Below are 24,674 nucleotides of genomic sequence, written 5' to 3' on the forward strand. Positions count from 1 at the left end.
TTGTTTTGTTTTTGAGACAGGGTTTCTCTGTGTAGCCCTGTCTATCCTGGAACTCACTATGCAGAACAGGCTGGCCTCAAACTCAGAGATTCACCATTCTCTGGCTTTCAAGTGCTGGGATTAAAGGCGAGTTCTACCACCTCCAAGCTGAGATTTTTTTGTAGTTGTTTTTTTAAAAGCAAGAGTCCACTAAGTGCCATCGATAAAATTTAACTGTTTGTGATTGTTTAGTTACTTTAAAAGTTCCACATTAACATAAGTGGCAGGGATTGGGGGAGCAGTCAGATGATTCAATGAACAGAAAAGCTTGTGTCCAAGCCTGACCCCACGTTCCTGTTCCAGGAACCACACCATTGAGAGAACTGATTCGAACTACTGTCCATATGCATAATGGTATACACACACAACGTGTGTGTGTGTGTGTGTGTGTGTGTGTGTGTGTAATTTTAAATTTTTAAAAGTTTTTAAAGATTTATTTATTTTTATTTGCTGTGCATTGGTGTTTTGTCTGTATGCACGTCTATATGAGGGTGTTGAATCCCCTGAACTGGAGTTACAAACAGTTGTGACCTGCCATGTGGATTCTGGGAATTGAACCCATGTCTTATTGAAGAGCAGTCAGTACTCTTAACCGCTGAGCCATCTCTCCAGCCCCATAATTATAAAATTTTAAATAAGAGCTGGGCATATAACTCCACTATAGAAAGTATGCTTAACACAAATGAGAGTGGTTCAAATTCTAATGTCACAAAATATTAAGAATGAATAATAAAAGGCAATAATAGAATAAAAGTAAAAGAATATATATAAACCCGATCATGAGAAAGTTTCTGTAATAATCAGAAACAAAGAAAAGACATTTGAGGGCTGAAAAGATGGACTCAGTAGTTACAAGCAGTGGCTGCTTTTCCAGAGGATACGGGTTCAATTCCCAGTACCCATATGAGGGCTCACAACTCTGTATAACTCCAGTTCCAGAAGACCTGGCACCCTTCTGACCAGGTGCCAGGTATGAACATGACACACATAAATAAATGCAAGCAAAACACCCAGACACATAAAATAAAATAAATGAAATCTTTTAAAGAGAGAGAGAAAGGTAATTGACATCAGAAAAACATAACCTGTCAGGCAGTGGTGGTGCACACCTTTAATCCCAGCACTCCAGAGGCAGAGGCAGGTGGATCTCTGTGAGTTCAAGGTTAGTCTGGTCTACAGAATGAGTTCCATGACAGTTAGGACTGCACAGAGAAACCCTGTCTCAAAAAAACAAAAAAGAAAAAAGAAAGAACAACAAAATCATTTTATACATAAAAAGCTTTTAAAATCAAACTGACGAGTTTGAATCGTGACTTTGAAACGAACTTGCCTTGAGCAAGCAACTAAGTATGTATAAGCTCCTACCTACCAATTAAACCTACAAGCTCCAATCCACAAGTATCGAACAAACATAGGAGTCTAACAGCACTGACATAGGCCATCGATCCGCAGAGTTACTTTTCTGCTCGAGCAGTTCCAGTAAGACCCACAACTTTTGTGCCCACTCTTACCTCTGAGGTTGAACAGGAGTTTTTCCTGATATAGTCCCCTCTGCAGTCACAGAAGAGCACACATTTGATGGAACGGAATGTTTTTGAAGATTTTCCTTTTCTGCCTCATTATGGTAAGTATTGTCAACTATGAGAGACCAAAAACCTAGTTAGACTACTGCAGAAGTGTCCTAAAATACCCACTAATAAATATATTGAAAGGGCTGGGCGGTGGTGGTGCACTCATTTAATCCCAGCACTTGGGAGGCAGAGGCAGGCGAATTGCTGTGAGTTCGAGGCCAGCCTGGTCTACAAGAGGTAGTTCCAGGACAGGCTCCAAAGTCACAGAGAAACCCTGCCCCGAAAAACCAAAATAAATAAATAAATAAATAAACAAATAAATACATTAAAAGTTTAAATGGTGGGATGGAGAGATAGCGCAACAGTTATAACATTGGCTGCTCTTCCAGAGGACCTGGGCTCTTATTCCCAGCACTCACATGATGTCTCACAACTGTGTAACTCCAGTTCCAGGGGTTCTAACCTCCTGGCCTCTGCAGGCAGAATGTACAGACATATGTAAGCAAATACCCACTGATATAAAATAAAATTTAAAAAATTTGAAGGTTTAAATGGAGTTACCCTGTAACAGGGGACAGTGCCTCTCCTAGATACCATAAGATATCAAATAAAAAGCCCAGAGTCACATATATGTTATCTCTTTTCAAGATTTTTGTCAGTGGGTTCCCTATAGACACTGCCCCAAAATGCATTCCAGGTTATTGCCATTGCTCTTAGCTTCCCTCTGGAACTGGACACTAAGACCCTATTGCTGAAGACACCATACTTGGGTCATGGAACATGGAGTAAATCAAGTTGGTATCAAACTGGAAGCCCCAGAACTACTAGCAAGCTTTCATGGCACTGAAGGTGGTGCGTACACTACTGGGGAAGTAATATATTCTTTCTCAGATGTGAACCCTGCCAGCTACAGTAACAATTGCCCTGGCAAGACAAGCCCACCAGCGCAATAGTGGCAGCACTGTTGTGAGAGTAACCAGCCACTTTCTGATTGGATTAGCCCAGACCGAAAACAGCATTCACACCTGACACCATTAATACATGCCAGAACCTGTGGCTAGGAAGGTCGTGGGTCCTTGGGGAGGGCAATACTACTACTATTTTTCTGCTAAGAGGACATAGTATCAAACTGCCCCTAAGCACTTTAACACCCATAGGTTAATAGTGCCTCTCCCAAAACTCCCAAAAGAGAAGCTTCTTTTTTGCAGTAGATGGCAATTAACGGAAACTCACAACTGATCAAATGTAAAGAAAATAATAAGATTGCAATGTTCAGATCTAAACAGGAGATCATACCACTGTCTCTAAGGCTCAGGGAATCATCAAGGGGGTAGAAATTTTCTAAGAGTCAGAGGTAATAGAGACTACAGTCATGCAGATATGACAGATATGACAGAGCAGCGGCACACATGAACTCCTAGTAGCTAGGATTTCACACACAAGAGCATGACCAAGATTAAGCCAGACAAAATCCCAGAGTGAGGGCTGGAGAGATGGCTCAGCGCTTAAGAGCATTGCCTGCTCTTCCAAAGGTCCTGAGTTCAATTCCCAGCAACCACATGGTGGCTCACAACCACCTGTAATGAGGTCTGGTGCCCTCTTCTGGCCTTCAAGCATACACGCAGAGAGAATATTGTATACATAATAAAAATAAATTTAAAAAAAAATCCCAGAGTGAATGAAGAAGTGGGTCATGAAGTCCTACCCCTAACTGAGAAACTATAGGTAACTAATGGCTGCTGGAAGGGTCAGTTCTACAGGGACGCATCCTGAGAGGCTCCAGTCCTACACTGATGCACACACTGGCAGCACTAATTAGACTCAGTAATTTAAGAAGACAACATGAGCCAGGTACTGGTAGCACACAGCTTTAACTCCACGCTTGGGAGGCAGAGGCAGGTGGATCTCTGTGTGTTTGAGGCCAGCCTGGTCAACAAAACAAGCTCCAGGTCAGCCTCACTGTTTCATAGAGAAAGTCTCTCTCAAGAGGGCTGGGGAGGAATCCATCTAATTGGGAGAGAATAACGATGGCAGGGACAGAGGAATTAGAAGGGAGAGAATGGGAATAGATTGATCAAATAATATCATATGGGCCAGGCAGTGGTGGCGCACACCCTTAATCCCAGCACTCGGGAGGTCCAGGCAGGCGGATAGCTGTGAATTCGAGGCCAGCCTGGTCTACAAAGCTAGTTCCGGACAGGCTCCAAAGCTACAGAGAAACCCTGTCTCGCTTGGGGGGGTGGGGGGAATCATATGGGGCTGGAGAGATGGCTCAATGGTTAGGCACATTTGTTGCTCTTTGGGAATCTGAATTTGAATCCCTGTACCTACATGGTGGTTCACAACCACCTGTAACTCCAGTTCCAGGGGTTCTGACGCCCTCTTCTGACCTCCATGGGCATCAGGCATTCGAGTGATCATGCATATATGTGTGTGTGTGTGTGTGTGTGTGTGTGTGTGTGTGTAGGAGAAACACTCCGAAATAAAAAAAATAAATAATCTAATTTTTAAAAGAAAAACATGTCTGCGTGCATTCAAACAATAAATATTTTTAATTAATACCCCCAAAATGAGGAAAAACTAATCATTACTTAAATCTCAAGAAAAACAAATACATGTGTATATATGTGAGTATGTGTGCATAAGCATATGTTTGTGATGATGCAGAATTCTAAATTAAAATCATATGTATTCCATACAAAAATATCATTTCAAAGCATGAAAGCTTTATTAGCTTTTTTAGGTAAAGTTATGCAGAAGGCCTGCTTATAAAAGCTATTTTGCTTATACAACATATACATACATCAAATTATCACACTGTACCCTATAAACATACAATTATGTTTATCAATTAAAAAACAATTTTTAGGTTGGCTATGATGATCTAAAGACAGTTTGAACTACATGAAACCATGTTTAAAAATTTTAGAAACTAAGGTCTGGGATGCAGCCCAGTAGTAAAGCATTGTTCACCGTACTCAAGGCCCTCCATTCAATCACCAGCATAGCAAAAAGGAAAAACAAACAAATGCCAGAAAAAAAAACCACATACAAGAAAGGAAGATTATACACTAACATTATTCAAGAACCTTGTTGCAAAATTCTTTTAAAAATGTAGCACTCAGGATAGTGATATAACTCAATTATTAGCATTTGTCAACCATGCATGAGGTCCTAGACTTAACCCCCAGCACTAGAGAAAAAAAATCTCACAAATGAATCCTAAAGGCATATAAAAAGAAAACTACAGTCAGGTATGGTGGTGCCTACAACGTCAGCAGGCAAGAGGTGAGGCAAAAGGAGCACAAGTCCGAAGCCAGCCTGAGCTACACGCAGACCTCTTCTCAGGAAAAAGAGCAGCACACGGTCAGCTGTACATCCACCGTGAACTGACTTCACCCATTCACTGGCAAACCAACATTCCAGTCCCTCAGAGCCACAGTGCTAGTCCCCACGGACTGTGGTCCAGGCTCTTGTCTAAGCTGGCTTTCCTTACCTGCCTTCAAAGGTGTCACACGGCCTTGCTGAACTTTGGCTTTTCTCATTCCCTGAAAAAGCTCACCAATTCCATTCTTCCCAAGAAATTTGTTCTCCAAGCTGGCCTTCTCATCTGTGAAATAATCAGTAAGGAAGCAAAACAAAGAAGAATCATGCATTAAAATGGGGAGTAAAGTCCATTGCCAGTACCTTTAGCAAAAACAATTCTAGCAACTAAAGGAAAGGAATGTGCAGTCAGGGACAGACTGCAAACTCTCCCCAAAGCACTTGCAACATCCAACATCTCACAGTAAAGGAAAGTTGCAGATTCTGTACTCCTTTATCTTTGTTAAGATACATAGTTAGGGTCACACCAATATTATCTGGCCCTATCTATCATTTAAATACATCACATTCTCCTTGAAGAAAGCTGTAGCCACCGGGGACTGTAAAATTACAAAGAACAGATTCTATTCACAGAGCGTGGGGTGTGTGAGAGTGGAGCTGAGCAAAGTTTTCTCAAGGAGTTTTATCTTGGGTTCTGCTGTGACTAAAGCTGGTACAAAAACAATCTGTTCCAGCAACAGGAGCACAGAGAGCCTCTGAATAACTACACTGTGCACGGACATTCTGATTATAACCATGTGGAAAGATGCGACAAGATGAAAGAAAACAAGAAAGAAATATACTATAGCTAAGGTGACTTTCAAAGTATGGGATTATTTTTTTCTCTTTCAAACTTTGCATTTAAACTTAATGCTATGCTAATATTCCCTTTCTGTGGATATCGGGAGGGTAAAGCATTCCTTTAGTCCCAACACTTAGGAAGCAGGGGCAGGTGAATCTCTGAGCTCAAGACCAATGTGGTCTACAGAGCAAGTCCCAAAACAGCCAGAGCTATACAGAGAAAGGAAGGAAGGAAGGAAGGGAGGGAGGGAGGGAGGGAGGGAGGGAGGGAGGGAGGGAGGAAGGAAGGAAGGAAGGAAGGAAGGAAGGAAGGAAGGAAGGAAGGGAGGGAAGAACTCTAGTTATTTCTTTAGAGTCTCTTGCTTTTTAATTTGTTTAATTTTATTAATTTATTTTTATGTGCATAGGTTCTTTTGCACACACATGCATGCCTGGAGCCTGTGGTGGCCTGAAGAGGGGATCAGATCACCTGGGACTGGAGACATAGACTGCTACTATCGTGGGTTTTAGGAAGAATAGTCAGTGTTCCTAATGCTGAGCCATCTCTCCCAGCCCTTCTACTCTTGAAGTGTCCTCAGTGCAAAACAAGATACTAACTCTTAAATAAATTGGCAGAGAAAGCAGCAACTTACCAAACCAAGAGTCTATATTTTCAGTATCTTCTTCGGCATCCAAAGATGAAAAGTTGATAAAGTTGGTGGGGGCATCAAATGAGTAAGTAGTTGTAACCTGTGACATTGCCCCCACTTAACGCAGAAGAATCAGCTTTTCCCAGGAGCGTGACACTCTACTCAACAGATTGACTTCTGAGGAAAGAAATGGTCACAAAAAAATTGGTTGTGCATCGATATTAATTATTGTTCTTTACCAACTACTTTGGTTTTATATTTCCAATTTAGAAAATCATCTGGGGGGCTGGAGAGATGGCTCAGTAGTAAAGAGCACTTACAGAGGACCCAGATTCAATTCCCAGCATCCATATGGCAGCTCACAACTGTCTATACCTCTAAGATCTAACACCCTCATACAGACATACAGGAAGGCAAAACAACAATGCACATAAAATAAAAATAAATAAACAATAAAAGAAGAATAAGGAGGAGAGGGGGAGGAGGAGGAGAAAGAGGAGGAAGAAGAGGAAGAGGGAGAAGGAGAAGGAGAGGGAGAAGAAGAGAAAGAAGAGGAAGAAGAGGAAGAGGAGGAAGGAAAAGAAGAAGAAAGAAGAAGAAGAAGAAGAAAGAAAATCATCTGGAACTGGGCATGGCAGTACAGCCTTGAATTCCAGCACTTGAGAGGCAGAGGCAGGAAAATCTCTGAATTTAAGACCAGCCTGGTCTACATAATACATTCCAGGTCAGCCAGGGATACATAGTGAGACCCTGTCTCAAAACACCCCTCCCTGCCCCCCACACACAAAGCATCTGAAAAATAGATCACACTTTGTCAAGTCCACCTACAAGTTAGTTGCTTGTGAGATTACTTGATTTTAGAATTAGAAAGAAGCCATTTGGGGACTATTGAGATGACTCAGTAGGTAAAGGTACATGCTACCAAACCTGATGACCTAGTTTGATCCCTTTTAGCCACTTGGTGACAAAATAGAAAACTGACTCCTGCAACTTGTCCTCTGACCTCCATACAGATGTTGTGGCATACATGCACACCCAAAAGATAAATAAATGTACAATTTTTTCCTTTTTAATGAAAGGCGAAGTTTGATGAGTGCCTACATCTGCCATTCACTGCTGGCTGCTGCACTCATCACAAGACTTTGGACTCACCAAGATAAGATGAATAATGGAGTATTTTCTCTGAATTCATCAAATGCAAATGGACTAGACATTGTTGATGTACTTATTGCCTGTATATATAATATATAGTTATTGTACCTATTGCATATAGTTTTCTTATATTAGCTGTAACCTTTTTTAAAAAATAATTTATTTCTATTTTATGTACATTGGTGTTTTGTCGTGGGTGTTGGGTCCCCTGAAATGAGTTATAGATAGTTGTGAGCTGCCATGTGGGTGTTGAGAATTGAACCCGGATCCTCTGGAAGAAGCACTGAGTCATCTCTCCAGCCCCTATAACCTTCTTTTTTCTATTAGACAAAAAAAGGGGAAATATAGTGACATTTTGTTTATGATCTAACAAATAAAGCTTCCTGAAGATCAGAGTGCAAAGCAAGCTTCACTAGTCAGTCTTACAGGCCAGGCAGTGGTGGCTCACACCTTTAGTCCCAGCAGATACACTAGTTAGCCATAGAGGCCAGGCGGTGGTGGCTCACACCTTTAGTCCCAGCAGATACACTAGTTAGCCATAGAGGCCAGGCGGTGGTGGTGCACACCTTTAGTCCCAGCAGATACACTAGTTAGCCATAGAGGCCAGGCGGTGGTGGTGCACACCTTTAGTCCCAGCAGATACACTAGTTAGCCATAGAGGCCAGGCGGTGGTGGTGCACACCTTGTGAACCAGCGCTAGAGAAGAATATAAGGTGGGATGTAATAGGAATTTGCTCTTTTTCGGTCTGAAGCTTTCATAGAGGTAGAGCTCTCTAGTGGTTGGCTGCTTTGCTTCTCTGATCTCTCAGCTTGAACCCCAATATCTGTTTCTGGGTTTTTATTAGTAGTGCTATAAGAAGCAACATGGGAAGTTTACTAATGAGGTAAACAAGCCTCAGGGCAGCACATAGAGTAATAGAAATGGGTTAATCTAAGTTGTAAGAGCTGCCTGGAGACAAGCCTAAGCTATCGGCCAAACACTTATAATTAATATTAAGTCTCTTTATGTTGATTTGGGAGCTGTTGCCGGGACACAGAGAAACTTCACCTGCAAGTCTAGGCTACATAAGACCCTGTTTCAAAGTACACACAAACACACACACACACACACACACACACACACACACACACACACACGGAGCAAGGTCTGGAAGCTTACACCTAGAATCCCATCACCCAGGAGGCAAAGGCAGGAGGACTTACAAGTTCAAAGTCAGCCCGGTCTACATAGTGAGCAAGCAAACATTACAGCCATATAGCTGCAATCCTAACACATCTTGAATCTGCTTCACATATTTTACACAATACTCCATGGCAATAAATTTGACCATATACCATCACTTAATCAGGTGTAAAAATTATACTTCATTTTTAGAATTTTCCCCAATATTTTCACTTTAAAAATACTTCTAACTGGGCAGTGGTGGTGCACGCCTTTAATCCCAGTTCCAGGACAGACTCCAAAGCTACAGAGAAACCCTGTCTTGGAAAAAAAAAAAAAAACTTCTAGGAGAACATTTTTATAGGTAATATTCTGTACATGTTTGTTACTTTTTCTATAAAATAATTCTTAAGAGGTAAAGATGCCGAGTCAAGGGATGTTAATGCAGACTATGAGTGTGCCAGGTCCTTAGTCCCATCCACTACCAACTCTATGCACTGGCAACTTGCATATTGGAGGTCTGCAAACTACACCACTGTTCCACACTCTTGAGTTTAGCCACCCAACCTTTATTACTGCCCAGTGGTTTGGCCAGCATTTCCTTAGCTTCTCGGTGACCTGAGTAATGAGAAAAATATTTCTGAGTTTTATAGTGTCTCAGAAATAATTGTTATAACAAATAACATAGTCAGATGTAGTAGCACACACCTTTAATTACAGCACTTGGGAGGCAGAAGCAGGCAGATTTCTGTGAGTTTGAGGTCAATCTGGTTTACATAGTGTCCAGGACAACCAGAGCTACATAGTGAAATCCTGTCTCGAAAAAAATAATAGACCCAGGTAGTGGTGGTGCACACCTTTAATCCCAGCAATCAGGAGGCAGAGGCAGGTGAATCTCAGTGAGTTCAAGACCAGTCTGGTCTACAAGAGCTAGTTCCAGGACAGCTCGGACTGTTACAGAGAGAAACCCTGTCTCGAAAAACCAAAAAAATAAATGAAAGAAAGAAACAATGAATGAATGAATGAATGACAGGGTTTTGTTTGATTTTGGAAACAGTTCCTGGCTGTACTGGAACTCACTGTGTAGAACAGGCTGGCCTCGAACTCTCCGAGATCCGCCTGCTTCTCCCTCCTGAGTGCGAGGATTAAAGGCGTGCTCCACCGGCACAGCTTTAATCCTTTAGAACAACATTCTCTTTGAGGACTTAAGAGTAGAAACATGATACTCTCAAATTAAAAAGAACCATAGGTTAACATCTGACTTTTGTAGTTTATAGATAATGATTAATTAAAACAAAAAACGGTAGGGTTGGAGAGATGGCTCAGTGGTTAAGAGCACTGGCTGCTCTTCCAGAAAACATGAGTTCAATTCCCAGCAACACATGGTGGCTCACATTGCCCTCTTCTGGCCTGCAGGGATACATGCAGGCAGAACACTGTATACATAATAAATAAATCTTTCTTCCCTCCCCGCAACAACTCTTGTAGCCGAGGATAATCTTGAACTCGCAGAGATCCGCCTGCCTCTGCCTCCTGAGTGCTGGGATTAAAGGCATGCACCACCACTGCCTGGCAATAAATAAATCTTTAAAAAACAAACAAACAAGGGTTTGCCAAAAGTCACATGACAACACTTAAAACTGTGGTTAAAAACAACCTCAGGAACAAAAATAGCTACTAGAGACGCCAGGTTGTAGTAACTACTGAATCTTTACTGTTTCTAAGGCTCATTTACAACCTTGTAAAGCATCACTTTCTGTCCTCATGCTGAGAAAGGGAGCTAAGGATCAGAGAGCCACGTTAAGAGCAACTAGCTCCTGGCGCCAGCACACCCTCGGGCAGCCCTCACTGGTCACTCAGGAATCAGCAGTGTTGGGAGGGTCAGGTCTCTATCTGCCATAAGTTAGCCCTTCACGTTTTCCATAGTCTTTTGACTTGAGAAGGCTCTCTATTATGCCATCTAAACTTTTTATTCTCCTTCATTTCCGCTTCACCATTTGTTTGATATTGATTTTGTTGTTGCTGTTGCTGCTGGGTTTTGTTTTTTTAAGACAGGTTCTCACTGTGTAACCCTAGCTTGCCTGGAATTTGATCTGTACAACAGCGATGGCCTCAAAAATTTATCAGTTAGCCTCTGCCTCCAAAGTGCTGGGATTAAAGGCATGCAACACGACACCTAGTTTTTTTGTTGTTGCTGGTAAGGGTAGGGGTCAAGACAGTGACTTACAAAGCAGATTGGCCTGGAACTTGCTATGTTGCCACACATACACAAAACAGATACAAATTCATACCATATAAATAAATACATAAATAAAGGCAATTTTTAAAAGGCCATTAGTGAAGGATTTCTCGGGCAACAGTCAAAATCCCATGGTTGAAAGAGGGCATTTTTCTATTCTTTTGAACAACTATGCTGAAAGACATGGGAAAATCTTAGATTCCCATGATCTCAATGCCTAATTGAGGTCACTGGGAACACTTCCCAGGCAGGACTATAATGAAGACAAGCAGAGTTGAGGAAGGAAGACGGGAATGTAACAAACCACAGTCACACTTGGCCCTCTACAAACTATGACTTCAGCAGCTCTCTCGAGAAGCCCGTGATTACAATTTCTACTTTTTGCCCTTTATTCAAGCCTCTTTCCTTTTCTTTTTTCTTTTATTTATTCTTATTTATTTATTTTGTAATTCTTATTTATGTTTATTTTATATGCATAGTGTTTTCTCTGCTCGTATGTCTCGGTACCACCTGTATGCTGTGTCTGCAAGGCCAGAAGGGCAAGATTCACCTGGAACTTAGCTGCCATGTGAATGTGAGCACTCAAACCCAGCCATCAAACCCTCTGGAAAGCAGCCATGTTCTTAACTGTTGACCCATCTTTCAAGCCCCTTTCCTACTCTTAATATCAGGCTTAAATCTATATTAAACCTCTTTCTAACTCAAGCCAGGTGTGACACTTGAAAGGCCGAGGCAGGCAGATCTCTGTGAGTTCAAAGCCAGGCTGGTCTACAAACTGAGTTCCAGAACAGTCAGGGATACACAGAGAAACCCTGTCTCAAAAAAACCAAACAAACAAAAAAAGAGGGATGGGAAAATGGCCCGGATTCCAAAGCATACTGCTATAAACAAACAAACAAACAAAAACCTGAAGTGTTCAAATCTAACCTTTCACATGCTTTTGTCGGTGTCTCTTTGGCTGGCCTAATACCGCCTGTCTGTGATTTCAAAACATCAAAAAAAGAGGAAAAAGGCAACATATTCATACATCCATACATGGATGAAGGAGTGTTAGTAACTGAGTCTGTGAAGGGGCGTGGCAGACAGAGTAGGAGAGACTGCACTATGAAGCTTTGTGCTCTTAGAGAACACGCTTTATTATTATAGAATGTCTGCCTTCCCAGTTGAAAGGGCTAGATAGGTAAGCAACATTTATTTTCCTCTAAGTTTGCACTTCAGGAATGTTTGCTAAATATTCTTGATAATCTGTCGATGTCTGATGCTAGCCTGGACCCTCAATTATTTTTCTTGACCAGACCTCAACATAAACTATCTCTCCCTGGACCGGCGTGGAGGCGTGGGAACCAAGACACAACTCACATGGCTTTATCGGGAGGGAGATTCTCAGTGGTCCCTCATGAAGTCCTGAGTTTACATCCTGAAGAATTTTTCTCATTTATTCTCCAAACAGTCTTTATACCAAAACTTAACTTAGGGGAAATACATTAGCATTCTGTCTCATAGGTAACCAGGTGAATGGCCTTCAGTCACATCCACAACTACCTGTCTGCTGTGTATGCTAGCTGTCCCGTAGGTTTGAATTAGCATTTTTATCAGGTATCCTCCAAATTACAAAGAAGGAGCAAAAACATCTTGACCTTTTGTTAGGTTAGGTTGCAACAGACTGTTTGGTAGGCCATCCTCAGGTTGTGCCTATGGCTTTAGAGCCTGGTTGCCACACCATATAAAAATATGGGCCTACAATAATTCAAGAATAATTTCTATCAACTGGTTTTTGGAAATAATGTTCTCCAATTATGCGATCCATAAATTGACCACTACCTTGATTTGTCCAAACATTACAAATCTTTCTAGTATTTCCACATACATGTTTTCTTAAGATTTATTTATTTATACATTTTAAGTATGAGTGTTCTGCCTGCATACATGCCTGCATGCCAAAAGAAGGCATCAGATCCCATTACAGACATGTAGGCTGCCATGTGTTTGCTGAGAATTGAACTCAAGACATCTGAAAGAGCAGACAGTGCTCTTAATTGCTGAGCCATATCTCCAACCTCATCTTTTTTTTCCCACTTGTATGAATATTTTGCCCGCACATACACGTATGTGCACCACATGCATGCCAGTTGCCTGCAGAGGTCAAAAGAGGGCACCAGATACCCTAGAACTGGTATTACAGAGAGCTATGAAGTACCACGTGGGTGTTGAATTCAAACCTGGTTCCTCTACAAAAGCAGCAAGCACTTTAACCACTGAGTATTTGTCCAGCCCAAATTGTCTATTTTTTAATGATTTATTTATTTGCATTGGTGTTTTCCTACATGTGTGTCTGTACAAGGGTATTAGATTACTTGGAACTGGAGTTACTGACAGTTACGAGCCACCATGTGGATGCTGGGAACTGAACGCAAGTCCTCTGGAAGAGCATCCAGTGCTCTTAAATGCTGAGCCATCTCTCTCTCCAGAAGTCTGTTTTTTAAAAACGTTCCTTTTACACTATCTTTTTGTCTAGATTGGCCCACTCAGGAGGCTACCCTGCCACTCTAGCTGGGCATGGTATATATACATACACCTATAATTCCAGCACTTAAGAGCCTCAGGCAAGAGTACTGCCTCAAATTTGAGGTCATCCTGGGCCTACATATTGAGGTCCAGTCCAGCCTAGGCTATAAAGTGAGACTGTCTCAGAGAAGAAAAACAAAAGAACAAAAAAACACTCTGCCTCTCCTCAAAGTGGGCTCAAACTATATATCCATTATTCCTTGAGAACTCTCATCCTCTCCATTAAAGGCTGACAAAGTATATGAAGAAAACCTAAAGAAGGGTTGGGAAGGAGGCTCAGTGACAGAGTATCAGAAGAAAGCAGAAGCACCAGCACACAACAACAAGGTAACAAACTGTAAATCAAGATAGTTTCATAATACTGCCTCACCACAAACAAGTCAAAATACCAAAAATTAAAGTCTATTAGAGCCTAGTGGGATACCACAGAGGTCAAGGCTAAAGGCAGCTGTTTAAATGAGAGCCCCATGAATGGTGGGAACTGGACCTATCCTGCACCCCTTAATCAAGATTGAATTTCTTTCTGTCAACATGTCTCACTGAAGGGCGGGGGAAGGCATGCATATGTCAACCACGTTCCCTTAAACAAATCAAGCTGCCAAGCAAGAGAATTAGCTTCATACTTCAAAATTATCTAAAACTGCCATAGTACAGGCCCCTGAAAAATTACAAATATTCTCAGTAGAAAAATAGCCTTTACCTGGGCTTGGTCACACTTTAATCCCAGCACTGGGAGCAGAGACAGGTGGGTCTGAGATCAAGGCCAGCCTGATATACATAGCAAATTCCAGGTCAGCAAGGACTACATACTGAGTCCTTGCTTCTACAAAAGAAATACGTCGGGGGCTGGAGAGATGGCTCAGTGGTTAAGAGAATTGCCTGCTCTTCCAAAGGTCCTGAGTTCAATTCCCAGCAACCACATGGTGGCTCACAACCATCTGTAATAAGGTCTGGTGCCCTCTTCTGGTCTTCAGGCATACACACAGACAGATTATTGTATACATAAATAAATAAATATTAAAAAAACAAAAACAAAAGAAATACGTCAAAATTAGAATTAAAAAAAAACCAACAACAACAAAAATCAGCTGTTTTGTTTGTTCGAGACAGGGTTTCTTTGTATAGCCTTGACTGCCCTGGAACCAGCTCAAGAAAAACAGCTCTTAATGAAAAATAACCCTACAGGAAATGTGAGAGCACAGTCCGCTCTTCCAGAGGTCAGGGACTTGATTCCCAGCACCCACATGGTGGCTCACAACCATCTGTAATTCTAGTTCCTAGGGATCTGATGCCCTCTTCAGGCCTCTATGGGCACCTGGCAAGCACATAGTACACAGATATACTTGCAGGCAAAACACCCACACAAAATAAAATAAAGTAGAAATATTCTTTAAATAAGTAAAGAAAGCCAACTCAATATGGTATGCATGAACCAAGCTATGTATGAACTAGTTCTTTATAAAATTGCCTGTTATATATCACCCATCATATTGTATAGACCCTCTGGTTCTTCCCCACCAAAAACAAAACAAAACAAAAACACTGAAAAGATACACATGTGTAATCCTTTCTCTTTAGATACAGACAATAGAGCCAGGCACATCTTTAATCTCAGCAATCAGGAGGAAGAGGCAGGCGGATCTCTGTTAGTTCAAGGACTGCCTACAAATGAGTTCCAGGACAGGGCTGGAGAGATGGCTCAGCGATTAATAGCACCTGCTATTCCAGAGATCGTGAGTTCAATTCCCAGCAACCACATGGTGGCTCACAACCATCCGTAGTAAGATCTGGTGCCCTCTTCTGGCCTGCAGAACACTATATACATAATGAATAATTAAATCTTACTGAAAAAAAAAAAAAAGAGAGAGTTCCAGGACAGTTACGGCTAAATAAAAATGGACCTTGCCAGTTTTCTAGGGGGAAGAAATAAGTGGACAGGGAAAGCAAATGGAGACGCCCACATGAGGAGGACTGGAACAGTGAGTGTAGCCTGTCTCTACATTCATCGGAAACTGGCCTCATGCTGCCTCTTGTCTCTTCACTCACCCCCAAACCGAAAATAACTGGCCCCGACAAGCTCTATAAATCAAAACTGGCAGGTTCCGAAGGGGTGGGGAGCAGCACAGAGCACATTCTAAGCAGGCCTGAAATTGCAGGCCAGCAGCTCCTAGCAAAACAGGCAGATATGAGAGGCCAAGCGCCTCACCACCCAGTTGTGAGACACAGGAAAGCAGGAGCTAAACCACTGGTAATTCAAGAGCCAACAGAAGCCGAGGCTTCAGTAGAGGCAGTCAGTTACAACAGTCTCATTCAGGCACTGGCATTTCCTCACCAACACCCTCTACCACCTTCTCAGGGGTGAGGGATCTTACATTGACACATACTTTCATTTTACCCAGAGGTGAAACATTCACATTTTTTCCTTGTACACAAGGGGATTAGAAGGAGTCAATAAATGGCAACGTATCCAACATCTAGTTTTGACTATTAGTCAAACGTACAAACTAAGCCTGAAGAAAGTTTTATGAACTTGGTTCCCACATTTGCAAACTTCTATGTTGAAATCCAATCTGTTATAGAAACAGATCTATGGAGCTTCCAAAACTGGGTCCATTTAAGATCCAAAATCAATCCTTCAGCATCCCAACACTCAGAAGTCAGCACAGGACACACTAGACACTTGTTCTAATTCACCCAGAAACACCAAGCAAATCTATTTTCATTTATTTTTCAAACTTACCAATTCCAGAAAGAAATGGTGTCACCGTGAATGAGCGGTTGAGGCAGCAGGACAACCATCAGTTCAAGGCCAGCATAGCATACACAGTGAATCTGAGGCCAGCCTAAGCTATCTCACAAGGAGATAGCACAACAGAGACGACTCAATGGGTAAAGGAGCTTGCTGTGCAAGCCTGACAACCTGAGCTTGGTCCCTGGAATCTATGGTGGAAGAGGGAAACCATTCCTAAAATATCCTCTGGCCACACACACACCATGGTACTCATGCCCCTAACTGCATGCATGCATGCACACACATACACTCGTGTGCACATGCGCGTACACATACACACACACACACACACACACACACTCCCACTCTCTCACACACACAAAAAAATTGTAAATCATGTTTTACGACTTTGCTTGTTTTGAAACAGAATCTCTCTATGTAGCCCCAGCTATACTAGAACATAGTACCACATAGACCAGGCTAGCCTAGCCTTGAACTCACAAAGATGACCTGCCTTCCAAGTACTGGAATTAAACATATACTCCATCACACCTAGTTCATGTTTACTGTTTTGAAAACTCTTATTTGTGTTCATATTAACACGACACATCCACTCAGGGCTTGCTCTACCTCCCTTGACATATCTTTGAGACAGGATCACATATTGCCCAGTACAGCCTTAAAATTACTATATTGCGAGAATGACCTTCAACTCCCCAATGTTTCTGCCACCACCTACCAAGCACTGGAATTATACAGGATGTGCCACCAAGCACAACTTGTTCTTTGTTTTCTTTTTTAGTTTTTTTGAGACAGAGTTTCTCTGTGTAGACCCAGCTGTCCTGGAATTCATTCTGTAAACCAGGCTGGCCTTGATTTAGAGATCCACCTGCCTCTGTCTTCCGAGTGCTGGGATTAAAAGCATGCGCCATCACTGCATCTCTAAAAAGTTGAATAGTGAGTGATTTTACTTCTTCGTTTCCAAATTTAAGGAATTTCTTTCTGAAATATGTACTGGCTTAAAAAGACATACTTCAGTTACATAAACATTGATGAAGCTGATATACTAACACTTCTTTCACTCCTTCACGTGTACCTCACCACGGATACACACCTGCCCTGTATAGTTAATGGCCTCCAGCCCACGTCACAGATCACTTTCTCAGGTCTCTTCTGAACGTCTACAGTCCACAGACACTTCTCATTAAGCACCTGGAAACAGCACAAAGGTATTTTAATAGGATAAACTTTAAAAATTTTGGCCAAGCAGTGGTGACACACATACATTTTTAATTCCAATTTTAATTCCATTTTTAATTTTAATTTGGGAGGCAGAGGCAGGCAGATATCTGTGAGTTTGAGGTCAGCCTGGTCTACAGAGAGAGTTCCAGGACATCCAGAGCTGTTACACAGAGAAACCCTGTCACAAAAAAACAAAAAGAAAGAAAAAAAGAAAGCTCAAAGTAGTGACTCTGATCGCAGCTGCTATTCCAAACAGAGTCCTTACTTGAACCTTGAGCAGACTGACACATCCCCCAGTACGCAGGTCTTGATCTAGCAAACGCCTTTTTCTCAGTACTTGTCCATAACGACCACCAGAAGGAATTTGTTTTCAGTTGGCAATGCCAGCAGTATACTTTACAGTTTTACCTCAAGGATATAATAACTCTCCAGTCTCGTGTCATAACTTCGTTCAGTTGCACATTGGTGCATTATCCTGGCAGCATTATGTTGACTGGACCAAGTGAGCAGGAGGTAGCTTTGGACTGGTTGGTAACACATAATGCCCATCAGAGAATGGAAAATAAATCCAACCAAAATTTAAGGGTCTTCTACTTCAGTGGAATTCTTGAGTTCAGTGATGTGGAATATGCAGAGATATTCCTTCTAAGGTAAAGAAGGAGTTATTATAACTACCCCCTCCCATCACCAAGAAAGAAGCACATTCAGGGGCCTATTTGGATTCTAGAGACAGAACTTACCTCACTTATACCAAATTTTACTAACTTTGAGTGGGTACTGGAACAGGACAAGGTTCTTCAATGGGTCCAGGCTGCTGTCCAGGCTGCTCTACCACTTGGACCATGTATATAATCTAGCAAACCTGAGAGTACTTGAGGTGTAACTGGAAAGTAGGAATGCTGTTTGGAGCTTTTGGCAGGCTCCTATAGATGAATCACGGAAGAGACCTTTGGCATTCTGGACCAAGGCTCTACCATCATCTACCAGTCTAGCCTGCTTAGGGGAAACTGAAAGTTCAGCCACGGGCCATCATGCATCCTGAGAAGGCATCATGTGCTGAGTGTTACAAAGTAGGGCATGCAGAGCAGCAGTCTATTACCAATCAACATAAGTAGTATATATGTGAGCAGGCCTGAGTAGGTCCTACAGGCACAAACAAATTACATGAAAAAGCTGCCCAAATGTCTATGACTTCTACTCCTGTTACAATACCATCTGCTGCCAAGCATGCACTATAGCCTTATGGGGTGTTCACTATGATCGGTTGACTGAGGAGAAGAGGACTAGGGCCTGGCTTACTGATGGTTCTGCATGTTACGGAAGCACCACCCAGACATGGACAGTTGCAGCATTACAACCCCTTTCTGGAACCATGCAAGACACTGGCAAAAAGAGATCTTCACAGTGGGCAGAACTTTGGGCAGTACTCATGGTCATACATTTTGTCTGGAAGGAGAAATGACCAGACATACACTTCTTCACTGATTCATGGGCTGTAGTCAATGACTGGATGGTCAGGGACTTGCAAAGAGCATGATTGTAAAATTTGTAAGAAAGATGTCTAGAGAAGAATTATGTGAGTAGATTTCTCCAAATGACAAAGGATATGAAGATACTTGTGTTCCATGTAATGCTCATCAAAAGGGGACTTCAGATAGGTGGTGGTGACACACACCTTTAACTTCAGCACTTGGGAGGCAGGGGCAGGCAGATCTCTGATATCTCTGTGGGTTTGAGGCCAGCCTGGTCTACAGAGCTAGTTCCAGGACAGCTAGGGCTGTCACACAGAGCATTCTGTAGACAGTTAACCTCTTTCCCCAGCCATCCCTGTCATGGCCCATGAACAAAGTGGCCATAGTGGCAGAGATGGAAGTTGTCATGGGTTCAGCAGCATGAACTTCACTCACCAAGACTGACCTGGCTACAACTGCTGCTGAGTACCAGAGCTGACACTGAGCCCCAGATATGGCACCATTCCCCGGAGTGACTAGACAGTGACCTGGTGGCAGGTTGATTGTATTGAACCACTTTCTCCATGGAAAGGACAGCATGTGTCCTTATTGGATACTTATTCTGGATATAGATTTGTCTTTCCTGCATGTAATGCTTCTACCTAAACCACTATCCCTGAATTACACAATGCCTTATTCACCATCAAGGTATTCAACAGTATTGCTTCTGATTAACTCACTTCATAGCCAGAATAGTGCGACAGCAGGTCCATAATCATGGAATCCACTGGTCTTATCATGTTCCCCACCATCTGCTAGCTTGAGAGAAAGATGGAGTGGCTTTTGAAGACAGTTACAGTGCCAATGAGATGGCAGCAGCATGGAGGGCTGGGCAGGATTCTCCAGAGGGTGGTATTTGATTTGAATCAGTGTCTAATATGTGGTAGTTTCTCCCATAGCCAGGATCCATGGGTGCAGGAATCAAGGCATTGAAAAGGGAATAATTCAGTCAGGCAGTGGACTCGGGAAGCAGAGATAGGTAGATCTCTGTGAGTTTGAGGCCAGCTTGGTCTACAGAGCGAGTTCTAGGACAGGATCCAGGATCCAAAACTACAGAGAAATCTGTCTCAAAAAAACAAACAAACAAACAAAAGAAAAGGAGGGGTGGTGGGATAGTTCCACACTCACTATCAGCCATAGTAACCCTCCAGGAAAAATTTTTTGTTTCCTGATCCCTCAACCTTAAGTTCTGCTAGCCAAGAAGTTTTGGTTCCAGAGTGTATAGTGTTCTTGCCAGGAATCACAGCAAATATTCTATTGAACTGGAAGTTTAAACAACCCCCTGGCCACTTTGGCTAAGTAAGGAATAACAGTGTTAGGAGGGGTGATTGATTCAGATTACGAAGAGAAAATTAGATTTTTTTCCATAGTGGAGGTAAGAAAGATTTACCTGGAGTACAGAAGATCCTTTAGGGCATCTGTCTATTGGTGCTGGTATATCTTGTGACTCAAATCAATGGGAGACTACAACAATCTAATCCAGACAGGATGAAAAAGGGCACAGACCTTCAAAAATTAAGGCCTGGCTCACTCCTCCAGGCAAACGGCCAAGAGCTTGCCAAAGGAGGAGGAAATACAGGAAGGGTATTAGAGGAAGGCAGTTATAAAGACCAGCTAAAGCCACGTGACCAGTTGTAGAAAATGAGGATTATAGGAGACATGTTTCTGTCATATTCTGTTAAGAATGCTTTTGCACAATTGTGTTTTCTTTCCTCGATCTCTTTATCATGCAAAGCAAAATCAGTTAACAGAATATCAGTAGTTATCATATTAAAGTTTTGAGATCCCTAAAGAATGCCACTCATGGAACATTACCATCTATTCTAACGTTCATAATGCATTTGTAGAGTATGTTGGATAGTTATATGATGTCAGGTGTTAATTATAACCAGATTATTGTTTTCATCTGGAAATTAACCATGACATACACGGTTGTGTCAAACTGACAAGGGGTCAACTTGTGCTGGCTATTCTTGGTTGTCAACTTGACTACATGGAGAATTAACTAAAACTCAAGCAGCTGGGTACACCTGTGAGAGATTTATTTTTTCTTAATTAAACAATTTGAAATGGGAAGACCCACTTTTAAACAGAATCTCTTGAGGTGGAAAAACACATCTTTAATCCAGATCTTTTTTAGGTGGGATTCATCTTTTAATATGGGCCACACCTTCTGCTGGATATCTAAATAAAGGACATGGAAGAAGGAAGCTTGCTGCTTTGCCTGCTGGCTCCCATTGGCATTAGAGCACACACTGTGGCAGATATTGGAGACCAGCTGAGACACCCAGCCTCAGGGACTGAACAACTACTGGATTCTTCCTTGGTAGACAGTCACTGTTGAAGCAACTGGACTACAGCCTGTAAGCCATTTTCTAATAAATCCCATACAGACATCTTCAATCTATAAACTCTGTTCCTTTAGAGAACGTTGACTAATACAGCATCTTTCTATTTATGTTTAATTCCATCTTTTTCTAGTAAAGAACAAATGGGCTGCTGGTTTACATGTCTGTGTCTCAAATATAAATCTATCTACATAATAGCTCAGGCTAGTCAACCACACCATTATCAATCCTGCTTCCTAAACGATACCACGGCAAAACAGTAAGTTTGTGAAAGGGTACACAATTTCTCCTGTTCTTCTCTCTAGTTTAAAAAACAAAAGCTTTTTTAGCTAGGTGGTGGTGGCGCACGCCTTTAATCCCAGCACTTGGGAAGCAGAGGCAGGGGGATCTCTGTGAGTTCGAGGCCAACCTGGTCTACAACAGCTAGTTCCAGGACAGACACCAAAGCTACAGAGAAACCTTGTTTCGAAAAACCAAAAAATAAATAAATATTTTTTTTGTAGCTTTGGAGTCTGTACTGGAAGTAGCTCTGTAGACCAGAGGCTGGCCTCAAACTCAGAGATCAGCCTGCCTCTGCCTCCTGAGTGCTGGGATTAAAGGCGTGCACCACCTCCGCCCAGCTTTAAATAAAAAAATCTTAAAGGGAAGAAGCTGGGTATAAAGACTCACACTGTAGAAAACAAGTCCAAGAAAAGCTAAAGGAAAAAATATATAAAGGAAATGCAGAATCCAGTCCTACTTTTCCACATAGCTTTCTCTTGACCAAATTTAATTGTACTTGCCAAAATAATCTGAGAATTTCATTCTAATTTGAGCATTAGCATGAACCTGACCAAAAGAATGTTTTTACTGAGCCCGGCAGTGGTGACGTAGCCTTTTAATCCCAGCACTCAAGAGACAGAGGCAGGTGGATCTCTAAATTAGAGGCCAGCCTGGTCTACAGAATGAGTTCCAGGACAGCCAGGGCTACAAAGAAACCCTGTCTTGAAGAAAAGAAAAAAATGCTTTTACTTGCATACTAGAAAACCTCAAATTTGCCAACCCACCTGGTAAGACTGAGTTTTCCACTCTTGCTATTCTGCTGTTACTTTGCAGGGCCTTCCTAGCCATCCAGTTCATGGACGTGCAACCTGGTTGTTCTCATCCCCATCTAGCCAAACCCTGCTTTCCAAGAGTCAGTTTATGTTCCCGTATTAAGTCTCATCCATCTCCTTCACTTCTAAAGTTGCCAGAACCCCTTGCAAAACAATTTGTTTACATAATAGTAACTTATCCAGTTTCTGTCTTAAACTAAAATTGGTAGAGTTCTTGCTTGGCATACACAAAGACACAGGCACTGAGATCCCAGCACCACATAAACAGAGTGTGTTAGTGCAAACCCAGGACTCTGGCAGTGAAGGAAGGAGGATTCGGGGTTCAAGAACAGCCTATGCTACATTATCTTCTTTCAGATCCATGTGCGCTACAAGACCTTGTCTCAACAGTAGTAATCAGTATCGTCATCATACACACAAAAACAACAGTACCCCAGTACTCCCCCTACCACGAGCAAGGTACTGGTTTCAGACCCCACTACCACATACACACACAGACACACACACAAATCAACCATTTTGTCCTCAAGTATATCATAAAGCCTTGAATATATCATGTATCTATATACAAATGGTATCTAACATGAACCAACAAAGGCTCACAATACACTCTCAAAGGTCAATCAGTTGGTTTTGCTGGCTAAAGGCCACAAAAATTATGAACCAAAAATAGCAACTTGATACTACTGAACAGACACTAAAACCAATAGAGGGACACATATGATTTGGGGGGTGGGGCTTGACAAGTGTTGTAATACACTGAGGCCACACACAAGAATATTCTTACTATTCTTACTAGCACACACCTTTAATCCCAGCAGTTGAGGGGCAGAGGCAGGCATATCTGTGAGTTTGATGCCAGCCTGGACAACTTGAGTGCCAGGACAGCCAGGGATGTGTAGAGAGACCCTCTCTCAAAGCAACAACAAAAAGAATAGTTTTATTATAGTAGCAAATAGTTCTTTAGTAGTTTGTATTTTTTTAATATGAGAAAAAGTTAAACAAAGGCAAAGGATGTGAGGATACAAGGTAAGGATGAGTCAGGAAGTGCAGAAAAAAAGAAAAGAGTGGGGGGGAGGGAGGGACGGAGGGATGGAGGGAGGGAGGGAGGGAGTCGGACAGAGAGCAAGCAAGCAGAAATAGTTCGGTGGGAATCTTTGCTACTGAAAAAATTATGTGCAATTACAAATCAAGAAAATAGGAGGTAAATTCAACCCACAGTATATGGTAATACTAAAAGATATAACTTTCCTTCTCCTCCAATCTATAAATGTTCCAGGAAAGGAAGCTAAACGGGCGGAAAGACATAATGTCTCGATACAAAGGGAAAGGGGACTAAAGATAACATAAAATTAATTTTATATCACAAACAGAAGACAATCAAAATAAACTTAACTCTGCCTCAACCGTGTTGGCAAACAACAAAATTACTTTCCTATCTCGGATAAACGCAGTTGGTGTCGATCACATCTCTTTTCCTCCACCAATGCTATTTAACGGCAGAGCTATTTCCACCCCGTGGGCCTCGGCTTCCCTAAATGCTAAGAGCGCTTAATGCAAAGTTTAGAGCGGAAATTGGAGAGCAGTGCTAACACGAACCGTTGTTACCGTCTAGGGCCTGACAGCCTGGTGCAGCCTCTGCTCCGGGGTTTCCAGGAATACCGACTCCGTGTCCGAAGCTTTACCGCAAAGCCCGGTCGCCGGAGCCCGCGCGCTGCCTAGGCTTTCAGGGCCTGCCCCGAGGATCCCCCTACCCTCTCGGAAACCTAGAGGAATGGCTCCCAGTGCACCGCGGCTCCCCTTTACCCATCACTTACCCGGCTTCGCCTTGCACCCACTTATCTAAGAAGCCACAGCCGCCCGTCCGCCTCGGGACTCAACCGGTACGGTTGAAATTTTGAACTCAGGCACCCGGTCGAATGCACCAATCAGAGAGCCGGGAACAGACAAACCCCGCCCTCTGATTGGACTCAGAAAAAAATGCAGCGCCGCCGGAAGTTAGGAGGCGGGATCAAGCTGACAACTGGACGGAGAGCCTTCAGGGAAATGTCTCTTACCCGTGTGGGCGCACATTGAAACTGTACTACAAAACCCAGAATCCTCTGTTCTTATTTGGTTTTGTTGTTGTTGTTGTTTGGGGTTGAGATGGGGGTGCGAGGTTGTTTGTTTTGTGGTAAGGTCTTTTGGAGCCCAATCTAGCCGGAATTCTCAGTGTGACTGAGGCTGA

The 24,674-nt window shown here is 42.4% G+C and overlaps 1 protein-coding gene across 4 annotated transcripts in view; it reads right to left on the reverse strand.

Moving 5' to 3' along the window:
* Positions 1-24,409, reverse strand: part of Tpx2 (TPX2 microtubule nucleation factor) — a 42,027-nt gene extending 17,618 nt beyond the window's left edge. Inside the window, exons 1-5 of one of the 4 annotated variants that reach the window (XM_048445581.3) lie at positions 24,265-24,400; positions 17,367-17,464; positions 6,407-6,580; positions 5,107-5,220; positions 1,551-1,677 (exon numbers count right to left, since the gene is read on the reverse strand). In XM_048445581.3, coding sequence (XP_048301538.3) covers positions 1,551-1,677; positions 5,107-5,220; positions 6,407-6,512 — 347 coding nt within the window. In that variant the 5' untranslated portion in view covers positions 6,513-6,580; positions 17,367-17,464; positions 24,265-24,400. Of the gene's footprint in view, positions 1-1,550; positions 1,678-5,106; positions 5,221-6,406; positions 6,581-17,366; positions 17,465-24,046; positions 24,066-24,264 lie in introns of those variants that run through there. The other 3 variants (XM_048445576.3, XM_087911108.1, XM_048445578.3) reach the window with 3 other exon arrangements.
* Between the last annotated feature and the right edge of the window lie 265 nt (positions 24,410-24,674).

The sequence above is a fragment of the Myodes glareolus genome, chromosome 10 (genome assembly GCF_982192425.1).
Source record: "Myodes glareolus chromosome 10, mMyoGla1.1, whole genome shotgun sequence".
Classification (NCBI taxonomy): domain Eukaryota; kingdom Metazoa; phylum Chordata; class Mammalia; order Rodentia; family Cricetidae; genus Myodes; species Myodes glareolus.